Here is a 12,669-nt window from a genome sequence, read left to right as displayed (position 1 = left end):
TTCAAAAAAAAAAAACCTTCTGAAGAACCTAGGGGCAGGGCAGGAATAAAGATGCAGGCGTAGAGAAAGGACTTGAGGACTTGGAGAGGGGGAAGGGTAAGCTGGGACGGAGGGAGAGAGTGGCATGGACATATATACACTACTAAATGTAAAACAGATAGCTAGTGGGAAGCAGCAACATAACACAGGGAGATCAACTCGGTGCTTTGTGACCATCTAGAGGGGTGGGATAGGGTGGGTGAGAGCGAAGCACAAAGGGAGGGGATATGGGGATATATGTATATGTATAGCTGATTCACTTTGTTATATAGCAGAAACTAACACACCATTGTAAAGCAATTCTACTCCAATAACGATGTTGAAAAAAAAAAAGCTACATGTCATAGACTTTCAGAATGTCTATGTCTTGAATAGCTGAAACAGAACTCAACATCCGTGAATGCCAGGGATCTACAATAAAGCAAACCTATATGTTATAAAAGACCTAGGGGAAAAAAGCCAGTTTAAAGATTTAAACACATAGAGATGTATGACTACTTACAAAAATGATGTGATTAATTTCAATGTATTTCCTATATTTGATGAGAATGTAATTTTCTTTAAATACACTGAGATCTTGGAGTTGAAGAAATACTATTTCCTATGGATTACCTGTGATGGTGCGAAACCAGACATGTGAAAAGCTGAAAATACAAGTGGCACCTCTGCTTTCAGTAGCATTTCAATATAGTGAGTGCTGCAAAAATATACTGGATGAATGCCAGATTCTATAGTGTCAATAGGTAGGTACCTCTGCATAAAAGAGAAAAATTGAGAATTAATGAATATGCAGCTAATTTAAAACCAATCAAATTCATCTAAATGTTTTGCTCTAAATTGCTACTTCAAAATTACCATGGTGGCATAACAAGCTACTGCAAATTTTATGTAAGTTAAAAAGTTAGAACATTAAACACTATAGAATGATTAAAACTCAATAAGGGCAGTATGATATACCTTCCTTCCAAGATAAAGGAATAAAATTAACACTTCGTAATTGTGACAAATTGAATCCCTTATGGAATAATGGAGAAGGATGTTGCATGAAAGAATAAATACATGGATGAGTACATGAGTAATAAATGCTTTACATTCTAAAACTAAGTATATTTCAATATGCTTATATATCCTTGGATTTAGTCAATGACTCTAAAACATCAAAAAGGTTTATTCTGTCAGCTCTTGGTATTTGCCTAATCTGCTTTTTCTAAGTTAATGTTAAATAACCCATATCTAAGCTCTAGTTACTAATAAGTGAAATTGGGAAATCCGTAAGAAATTTGTATCTAAAACTGTGATGCATTTCCATCAAAGTACTCAGGCTATCTATTTACAAATATATAAAATTTATTTCATATATTTTTATATTTATTTATATGTCTATGTATATATTATATATATGTATAGATACATATACACATATATTTACAAGCTTGCATTGCATTTTTCAGCCATTTCTTCATAAAGTCGGTTATTTTTTCAATTTAGTTCTTGGGTACAATTTATCATGAATGCTCAATGTTTTAATGAGTGTTACTTTAAACCCAACATCTAACCACAATAAATTTTTTAAACAAAGAATAAACCTGAAGATGTAATTTTGTGTCAAGAAAAACTATTAGACTAACAATTATATCCTACAGACTTATAATAAACATTGATACTCAAATTAGATCTGACTTCTAGAGAGCCCTTTTAATGTTTTTACCTTTACTGGGCAACTCAAACTTTTTTAATAAAAGAAAGTTAATACTTTTTTTTTTTTTTGCTGTATGTGGGCCTCTCAGTGTTGTGGCCTCTCCCGTTGCGGAGCACAGGCTCCAGACGCGCAGGCTCAGCGGCCATGGCTCACGGGCCTAGCCGCTCCGCGGCATGTGGGATCTTCCCGGACCGGGGCACGAACCCGTGTCCCCTGCATCGGCAGACGGACTCTCAACCACTGCGCCACCAGGGAAGCCCCAGAAAGTTAATACTTTAAAATCAAAAATCAAACTCATGTATGACAATTACATAAGAGTTAAAATAAGGAGTATTTTTTCAAACTTTATACTGCTAAACCGTTTTTAAGGATTTAGGTTTGAGTAATATATGAAAATTTCTGAAATCAGTGAGTTGATTTATCAGTAGTTTTTGTGTTTTATCATTATGATAAATGGTTTACCATTTCACATTGTAGAAATATATATTTGTGGGAACATATAGGTACAAATATATATTTTATGATAGGTTCTTAGGGAGGTATCTCACAGTACACAAAAAATATTATACACTGAGGACTGAAGACATACATAGCATATTAAATGAACATCTCGTAGTCAACTTCAGATGGATGTGCAAAGAAAATTACTTTTATTAAGTAGTTAAGAATAATAATATGAACTGAATGAGAATTAGTACCCTTTGATTTATCTTCTTTTGTTGAATACACAATGTGTTTTACTAATTACTATTTGTAGAGTAGAATTAATGAATCTAATAAATATATGTAAAAGCAAAATAAATCAACTTATACATATGTAATACTTTAATTTTCAATGCAAACTTAGCTAATAATTTTCTGAATATATATATATATAATAGAGTAAGAATTGTATATATTGGAAATATTTCTTACACAGTGTTCTCTAATTTGCATTAAAAACAACATATTTAGAATAGGTTTGTATAGAGATGGAGATAATAGACTAATTAATTACCTTCTCAAAGAAAATATAACATTATTATGTAATGGATTCCCAAAGATAAGGCAAGAATTCTTCTACTCTTATGAATTATACTCTGTTGGAAGAAATTATGCCATAAATTTTGGTAACCAACACAGCTCCTAGCGCCAAGCCCTGCATAGAGTAGCTACTCAACAAATTGACTGAATGACAACATACTAATGATTGCACACTGTAATCACAGGAAATTTTCTTATAATGAAAGTTTTGTTAGTTGGCCTATTTTTATTTCATAACTCTAATTTACAGGAAATGGTATTCATAAAACCAAATCAATAATGACAGCTCTGAGTCACATGAATATAACAAGGAATCTTCTGAATCATCAAATTATAAATTATGTTTGTTATACTTTTAGTGTTTTGATATATTTTGGTTAGTCATAACTCTTGGAAAGGATGGTAACGCTTAATAAAAGCTAACTCTAAATAAAATTCAGAATATAGGATTAAGCAGACCACATATAGGATCACAGCGTTTAATAGATCACCTAAGTAACATATACACTAGGCCAGTATCATGCAAAAAATTATCAGTAAAAAATTATCAGTACCAAAATGTTCATGTTATGCCACTTCTTAGAGTATTTGGCTTTAATGGTTAAAAATGAAAGATATGGGCTTAAAGAAATGAAACACAGTAAGCAGTCTTAGTTTTCTTCTTCCACTAGAGGTAGTTCTGATGAGTCATTTTATTCCTGACACTAAGAAAAATCTATGGAAATTAAATAGAAAGACCCTATTAGAAAAGACAAACTCTCCAAACCAATCCAAACTGATCCAATCCAATCCAGTCCAGTCTTCCACTCTAGGGTTCTGTGGGCAGAGAACAGGCCGTGTTTGATTGGCAGTGCTGCAGTGACTCTGTGCCGTATGTGCGTCATGCACATCGTGCAGAGGGGTGAACAGAAAACTCTGGAGATATCTTTTTAAACTTTGATTCTATAATTCTAAAAAACAAATCTTTCTCCTCTCAGGGAAAAAAAAACACATAGGAAAATGGAATCTTCAAATATGATTAAGATTTAAAGTCGCATGTAAGAAAGGGAAGGGGTTTTGACACCTGTCCTCTTTCCAAGCAAGTGACTTGTTACATGACTTACCATTGCTAATGCCCTGCAAATGGATTACAAATGTTCCACGACATAATGGTTGTAAAATTTAAATCAAATGAATATTTCAATGCTATTAGAATTTTTAACTCCAAACTTCCCGCGTTAGGTAGTTATTACTTTATTTTATGAAGAGGAAGATATAGATATTCGCACACACTCTTATTTTATCTATATAAATAATATTATATAAAGTAAGTGTCCCATGATACCTTACTGTTGAACTACAGTACTTCATTCAAATGCCACTTCAGCCTGGTTTATCATCAATGCAGTTTTGGTTTTATGTGCATTAAAATACTTCAGTTTTTATTTCAGTTTAATTTGTTCTATTTCATATGTTTCTACTAACAGAGAAGGCATATATAACTGTAACTTTTATTATAATTATTGTTTGAGATTAGGTATTCCTCCATGGAAATAACTGATTTCTTTATTTTTCTTAATCTATATTTATTAACAGCTTTGATGTTAACAATTAGTCAAACTGATTCTTGATGAAATTCCATAAAAAATGATTATTTTATCATTCAGGAAGGATTTTCTTAAGGACAAATAAAATTGGAAGATAATTTAATTAAATCAATACATTAAAGAGTTCTTCTGGTCTAAACAGCTTAAGGACACATTTTTCAAATTATTTTTATCTCACAATAACAGTAATAGTTTATAAAATTTTGAGAACTTCAAATTAATATTTCATTATATCCTATACTGTTTATCCTAGGCCAAATTTTTAAATCTTTTTGATGCAATTTGCTTACAACACTTTTACGAATGTAGAGGAGCTCTCTTTTTTTTTTTTTTTTTTTTTTTTTTTTGCGGTATACGGCCCTCTCACTGTTGGGGCCTCTCCCGCTGCGGAGCACAGGCTCCGGACGCGCAGGCTCAGCAGCCATGGCTCACGGGCCCAGCTGCTCCGCGGCATGTAGGATCTTCCCGGACCGGGGCACGAACCCGTGTGCCCTGCACCGGCAGGCGGACCGTCAACCACTGCGCCAGCAGGGAAGCCTGAGGAGCTCTCTTAAATACATTTCCTAAAGTAATAAAAAAGTCTACTGTCCTTTACAAATTTCTATTTAAATATTAATTCATATATTCAGCACATTTACTGAATAATTATGATGGGACATAGTTTGGGACATGTCAGCGAACAAAACCCTGCCCTCAGAGAGCTTATGTTTAAGTGTATAAATAATAAACAAATACATAAATTAAGAAGTATAGTGGGAATTGATGTAGGCTATGGAACAAAAGGAAAAAAATAGAACAGGGTAATGAGGTAGAAGAATGGGGGACTGGGGGAACAGGTTGAAGCTTTTTTGAGGTTGATTACAAAAATGTGGTATTGTGCTAAAGATGGTGGACAAGTCTGTGCTATTAATGGCTAAAGCTAAAGTGTCTTTAACATGTCTTGTGGCAACTGCAGATTTGCTTATGTTGTCAACCTGCATAGAAAGTGTCAGTGTAATGTCTGAGACCAATGGAACAAACATAATAGAAAAGGACCACTTTTTAAGTAATATATTAAAGTCTATTACTGCATGCACTAACAAGGAAAGGGGCATAGCAAAAACACCAATCCAAAAGATCACTAAATCAAAAACATTTAAACTATGGAGTACTGACTATATGGACATTAGTAACTGCACTTAGCTAACAGTTCTAGATAGAATCCTTGAAGAGGAATGTTTAGCAGAATGTTTTTGTTTTACAAAGAAACAGTAAGACAAACTACTGGTAATAAAATAAATAAAATATTCAACTTGGTATATTTGCACTTGAAAAGGAAAAAAAATGATACTACAGAAGGCACTGCATGAGTCTTCACTGATGATACAGATGCACCAACAGAAAGGTGTCAAGGTTTTACATCAAGAGCTCATTCTAAAACCCCTGAGTAATAAGTCACTCCATTCCATTCACGGATCTATATTCCATATTAAATTGATGCTATCAAAATGGCAAGTCTGATAAACTCAAAGCTGCTAGAGTCCTGCCTGATTTCAGTTTTATAGGAAGAAATGCTAGTGGAGCACATCACTCTTGTTGTGTTAAAAATAAAATAATGTGTGAGAAAACTAGGTTTATAGCGTCAAAGCAGAAATGCAACTTTACAAAATTATGGTTAAAAACAGTTCATTGGTGATGTCTGACTGTGTCACACTCTGAACACTAAAGTAGAATACTTAAGACTAGTGGCATGTAGGTATCATTTTAAAATACTTGACATGAAAATGTGTGATAGACTTAAAATCCATACTTACTATCAAAAGAATGTTCAACATTACATTTGTAAATGAAAGAGTGAAAGACCTTTAAGATATTTTAAATGTCCACGTACAATTTAAAGAATTGTTCAAACTCTGGTTAACAGAAGGAAAACAGTTCCATTGATTGGAGAAAAGCTAGTACATAGCTTTTTGCCTTTTGCTTCCTGCTATTCACGTGAGCAAATTTCTCATTATGGTGAAGTATTATTCAGGAATTACATACAGCTATTTCAAGCATAAAATCATAAAATTTCAATACTTAATGTATGCCTTGGTGCTTTCTTTTCTTTATCACAAATACATATTGCAAAAGCATGTCATAAATGCTTTCATTTAACTTGACATTGATACTTTCTAGCCCCCTTAACAACTTATCCTTGGGTACTGTGTAATTCTGTTGTCCCAGGATAACATGTCATGAAAAAGGTTTGGAAGCATTAGCATGGCTTGTTTTAATGGACAGTTTCCCCAAGTTGGAGGTCTTAAGTGCACTAAGTACAGTAGTAAAACAAAATACAGAGACTTTAATAGAGGGATGCACTTACCTTTAAACTTGGATCTCATGGAACTAGTAAAATCTTTAAAAATACACTATACTACCTTAATCAAAACTCATCATAGATTTCCAAAATGTATATAAAGTTAGTGTGCTTTTCCTCTATACAATATGGATACAATTCCAACTTATTATTTTCTCATACTATAATTTAACCAGAGATTCTTTCTAACAGAGCAAGAATAAAAATATCCATTCAATAGTTTTCTTTTTATATATGGAATTTTATAATTTACTAAATGACAAGTTTAAAATTTAATAATGCACCTATTATCACTAATCTCTCATTCAGTTACCATTAGGTAAGACAGCAAGTATTCGAGAAAATGCCAAATCTATATCTTCAAAAGGAATCACTCAAAATTGCATTCAGATAGAAAACGAATATTGAGTACATAGCGCACTCTACAAATAAAATAATAAGATCCCAATGAATTTAAATAGGATTTTCCTTAAAAGTTAAAATGCTCCTTTAAAAATAGACTAAAAAGTCTTACAGAAATATGTAGTCTTGGCAACCAAAGGAAAGCAGAAGTCAGAAGCCTGGAGAACTGCTGAAGAAATCGGAATGTTTTGTCTTTGTCCCCCAACATTATTATGAACAAAGAAGATACAAACCAGTCATGGCCAGTGTAACTCCCCTGCAAGCAGACTGAAAAGCACAGTTAAGGAACTTTTATAATAGTTTATCTTAACATGGTGAGATATAAGAACTCCATAAATATTCATTTCTACAATCTCAGGAAGGAGAGACTAAGGATAGTTAGTCCTTTTGTCTTCAACCAATTTATAAGCTATTGATATAAAATCAAACTTTATTAATAAATCACTTGCACAGTGACTATTTTAATGTAACATGTGCGCTGACACGCCCAGTGGAGGCCAACAGCACCAGCAACGGGAGGAAAAACTATCTGTTCCGTGGAAACACACTGTTCAAGTCACTAACACAATAGTACCATCCTTTCTCTAGTTTACGTTGTCTGCCAAATTATTAGCATAATCAAGTATAAAAAAAAATCCACACATGTTGAGAATTCAGTAATGCAAAAGATCTGTATACACTTTTTCTTAAAGTCAAACCCTATTTCTGAAAGATAACCAATTCAAATAAAATAAATGCATGTTTTATTCTTATTCTAGATTTACTAAATCTAGAGTATTATACTGATTTACTAAACCTATTTTTAAAACCTCCTTATATATAACTGAAAATACATTCTAATAACTTTACTTATTCATTTAAGATTCAACTAATAAAATTTAATAATTACTACTCAGACTAATGAAGTACATATTTAAAATATAGAATAAAATACCATAAAGGTATATCATAACAAATCACTAATATAGGTTAAAGTATTCTTTTCCTATTAATGTATTAAAGTACCCCATCAAAGAATTCTGAAAAACATATGAAGAGAGTTCAAGTACTGTCAATTATTCGAAAAGGATATGAAGAAAAGATTTTACAGAAGCTTGCTGCTGTTTCAGGAATCTCTCACAATGCTTTAAAACCAAGGTAAGATCATTTTCTGCACCATCTCTTAACAGGTTGAGGAACTTGCCATACCTGTAAAAGCCCAGAAAACATAATGAAAAAATGTCAGGCCCTGCATTGTAAATTCATTTTTTTAACATTCATCAAAGTGTAGTTCTCTTGAGATCTCATGGTTTTAAGTTTTCAAATTTCTACTTTTAGCATAACTAGTTATACAGAGCACTTATGAAAGAATAACACTCAGTATATGTACCTGATAATTATGATCTATTGGAATTAGCAGTATTCATCTGGTAAATACAACAACTTTAAAGGAAAATGAAATGGTTGTGAAAGAACAAAACATGGGTACTATAGATGAGTAGTAGAATATAAGCATTTTTTCCTGAATTTAATCTAAAACACGGAATGTTCACAGGCTAGGTTGACATGTTAAGTTTAGAGTTCATACAGCCCGATGGTTCTATATGAGGGTGGCACCTCCCCCAGGGGCTAGTTTGGAAATTTACGGGAGTGCTTTTGATTGTCATAGTGACTGGGGGACTACAGATAGTTGCTGAGTAAGGGCCAGGAGGTTAGACATGGGACAGTCAGTCCTGCACAGTAACAACTTGTAAATGTCCTGCCTGTCATTTGCAGAGATGAAAAATCTGTTTATAATTATCTGAAATTAATTCTGTTTCATATAAAATCATAAAATATTAGTCATATATTTTATTATACACTGAATGAAACCATGTGTAAGTTAGGGAAAGATAGTTCTTTTGCTTTGATTGAAGCTTTACTAAGACTTGTTCACCATTTTGCAAAGTCACTTTGCCAGTGGCAACCCTCTTGTAATATTTGATGCACCAAAATAAAATCAGTCTATTTGTAGCTGCCACAGCTACAACGATTCTAAATGGGTGCCAGCTATTGTCTCACTACTGGCACCGCAGTAGTATACAAATGTTTCATTATAAATCACTTTGGTTATCTCTTAACAGTAAGACATTATGTTGAATTAAAAAAATATATGTGACTAGACTGCTCATATTATCTATGGTTTCCATTTCAGAATGGAAATAGGTCATTACAATATAAAAGGCGGGTACAGGGTCACAAAACATAACCAATGGGTTATATACCCTATGTGATATAGGTGGGTGAGCTAGAATTACTATCATAGTTTTTGTTATAATGCTATGGATTTACACAGTCTTTTTCATTTTTATTGTTATTATTATTATATACATATTTTTTGCTGTGTTAGGTCTTCGTAGCTGCACGTGGGCTTTCTGTAGTTGTGGTGAGCGGGAGCACTCTTCCTTGAGGTCCGCGGGCTTCTCATTGCGGTGGCTTCTCTTGTTGTGGAGCATGGGCTCTAGGTGCATGGGCTTCAGTAGTTGTGGCGCACGGGCTTAGCTGCTCTGCGGCATGTGGGATCTTCCCGGGCCAGGGCTTGAACCCGTGTCCTCTGAATTGGCAGGTGGATTCTTAACCACTGCGCCACCAGGGAAGCCCCAAACAGTCTTTTTTAAAAGCTTTCACATGCATCTTTTTTACACTTGCTTCTGAAGATGACCCAATGAAGTAGACAGAATGGGACTATCAAGATTCCCATGCAATAATCAAGAAAAAGAGGAGTTCAAGGACTCAGACCTTAACTCTCAGTCTGTTCCGCTTGTCCATTTCTTTTGAAAATTATAATTTCAGTACAAAAAATTCAAACTACTATAATTGGTCTATTCATTTTAACTTCTGCATCTACATTAAGGTACTTTTGTACTCATAACTATATCCTGACAGTAAAAACTAAACATATTTTAGAAAATGGTATGATTGTGCTACCAATGTGCTGATTTTTAAAATGTTATTTTTGGAAAAAATCTGACAGTCATAGAGACTTAAATACGTTGTAGTTAGCCTATGAAGTAGTAATGAACTGTAACTGATTTACCTGCAAGGGTAATTCAATCATATGCCAATATCCTCAAAACAAAGTTATTATTTTCTGAATGACAAACTCTGCATTTAAAGCATACAAAATAGTTGATTGTTAAATTAAATACTATTAAGCACACATCAGCTAGACAAAACAAATTCTAGAAATGCACAGGGAGATATTTCCCTATAATATACCTGACAGTCATTTTAACGCCAAGCTGTTGCACAGATGAAAGACTTTCATTCTTCACATTTGCATCAGTAGCTATAAACAACAGAACACTGGGTTATAAACATCATAAAACTCTGCATAATAATCACATTTTAATTGAAAATTGATGAAAGCAATATTTTTACATATTTTAATGTAAATTTTGAAAACACACTGATGAATCCTGTTCTTTTAAGAGCTGTCAGTTACATTTTTCAAAGGAATTAACAGGAAACTTTTTACAAAATAACTTTTCTCTTAAAAAAAGCATTTAAAAGTATATTAAGTACAAAACAAATAATCATAGTTTTAAAACAATCTACTTTTACTTGGTTTTCAGGACACAAAAGCTGTTAACACAAAAATAGTCTAGAATACTGTACTTTCATCAAGCAATGCATATATAAGATTTTGAATTACAAATATAGATAAGTATGTCTGTTTACTTCTTAAAGATTTACACGTGAGTGTCAGGGAAGGAATAATTGATATTATTCTACATATAATGTACAGCAATGTACGAGGGTGGACTGAACAAGTTTCTTCCCGCAGGCAGATTTTCTCTGTGAGGTATGAAGTGTGATCATCTACCAAAAGTGAAGGGGTTGTACAGTACAGAGGACTACAGGAGAGGCTGAAAGTTTGGATTAGTCTTTGACAACACTGGATGACCAAATTAAGCATGAACACTCAAAAGCATCACTAGATAACAAGGGGGATCTAGCTGAAACTTTCAATTTTTGCCTGAAGAAACTATAGTGTGTGCACAGTGTGTGTGCGGATACACACACACACACAAATAAGGAAATTGTCCAAAATCACAGAGTTATCTAATGATAGGGAGGGGCAAAAGCTAGGTTTTCTGAATTCTGTATCAGCAGTTTTTTTTTTCCCATTACACACTGGTACATCTCATATTATTAACAATATACCTACTTAACTCATGAATTTATTCATTACTTTTAATAAATCCCTTCTTATAAAGTGTGGAGCACCACACTAGAATCTATGAGGGATAAAAGATAAGTCATACATCATGCCCTAAAAGAACTTTGCCTGTAGTGTCAGAGATAAAATGTGTATATAGATAACTCTGACAAAGATGTTTTAAAGCACAAAGTGGAACAAGAGTGGTGCAGATAAAGAATTACATGAATTCATAGGAGGCAGAGATTGGGAAGAAGTGGCATTTAAACTGAACCTTAAAATATGGGTAGCCTTGAGATCTGCAGAGATAGGGAAGAACAAAGTAAACATCACGGTTATCAAACATCTACTCTTTAAAGCAACAATTCATCTTTCAGCACTCTTGGTAAAGGTAACCTACTTCTCCTAGTTTGCCTAGGACTTGCATGGTTTTAGCACTTAGTCTCATGGCCCAGGAACCCCTCACAGTCCCAGGCAAACCAGGCTGGTTGGTCACCTATCTAGCCTAGAGGGGTGATTTCTTAAAGAAAAATAAATTAAAAATTTAAAAGATAGGTGTCAGTTAATTTCTTGATAAGCTACATCTGAGTTTTACTTATCTAGATCAGAATACGGTCTCAGCAATATTGCTGAATTTCACCTATAATGATAGCAATTAAGCTACAGTTCATATAGCTTAGAATTCCTTGCTATTCATAACTCTTACTCTAACAGATGTACCTTCTGTCCCTAAGGAAGAAGGATACCAGTTTTGTCCTTCTCCTAGCAACAGGCTGAGCAATGTCTTCCCCAGATTTTTCAAACTAGCGTGAAGATGGTATTCCCCCACAATGCCCTCGCCTTTAATTACAGGGCTATGAGGTACTCTGTGTCTCCAGTAGAGAAAAATGAATCCAATATATTCAATACAAGGAAAGGGAGAGACATAGAAAGGAGACAAATTGCTAAGGACAGCTTTACACTATTACTGAATACTATGAGCCAATGATTCTGCCTCTTTTTCTGCTTAGACAAAAAAAGAAAAAAGTCTGATTTGGGTTTCTATCACTTGGTACTAAAACATATACCACAAATTATTCTCACTCACAAAATAATGACCAATATTTAAAAACTATTAATCATCATTCATATGCTCACCATAATTTCAAGTTCTTAGTTTCCTAAGTTTAAATAATGTAAAACTTTAGTGCTGTAGTGTCAGTGACATTGGCTGATTTTGCAAAATTTCAATAGTTTCAATAAAATAAACATTGACTTTATATATTGCTAAAGCCATGGAACAGACCTACTTATCAACTATCATAATGTGATATAATGACAAAAGTGATTTTATAAGCTACTACCAATGTTAAGTTAGATTAGTTGATAACACTTAGAATGTAGTACACGTAAAATTAGATTA

The 12,669-nt window shown here is 33.5% G+C and overlaps 1 protein-coding gene across 2 annotated transcripts in view; it reads right to left on the bottom strand.

Moving 5' to 3' along the window:
• Positions 1-12,669, bottom strand: part of TBC1D32 (TBC1 domain family member 32) — a 209,463-nt gene that overhangs the window by 25,005 nt on the left and 171,789 nt on the right. The window contains exons 29-32 of one of the 2 annotated variants that reach the window (XM_032651612.1): positions 10,325-10,394; positions 8,160-8,275; positions 7,200-7,354; positions 652-792 (exon numbers count right to left, since the gene is read on the bottom strand). In XM_032651612.1, coding sequence (XP_032507503.1) covers positions 652-792; positions 7,200-7,354; positions 8,160-8,275; positions 10,325-10,394 — 482 coding nt within the window. The remainder of the gene's footprint in view (positions 1-651; positions 793-7,199; positions 7,355-8,159; positions 8,276-10,324; positions 10,395-12,669) is intronic. The other variant, XM_032651613.1, reaches the window with a different exon arrangement.

Source organism: Phocoena sinus, chromosome 12 (genome assembly GCF_008692025.1).
Source record: "Phocoena sinus isolate mPhoSin1 chromosome 12, mPhoSin1.pri, whole genome shotgun sequence".
Lineage (NCBI taxonomy): Eukaryota > Metazoa > Chordata > Mammalia > Artiodactyla > Phocoenidae > Phocoena > Phocoena sinus.
The sequence above is the reverse complement of the archived record's forward strand: the minus strand, read 5'-3'. Positions and strand labels throughout refer to the sequence as shown.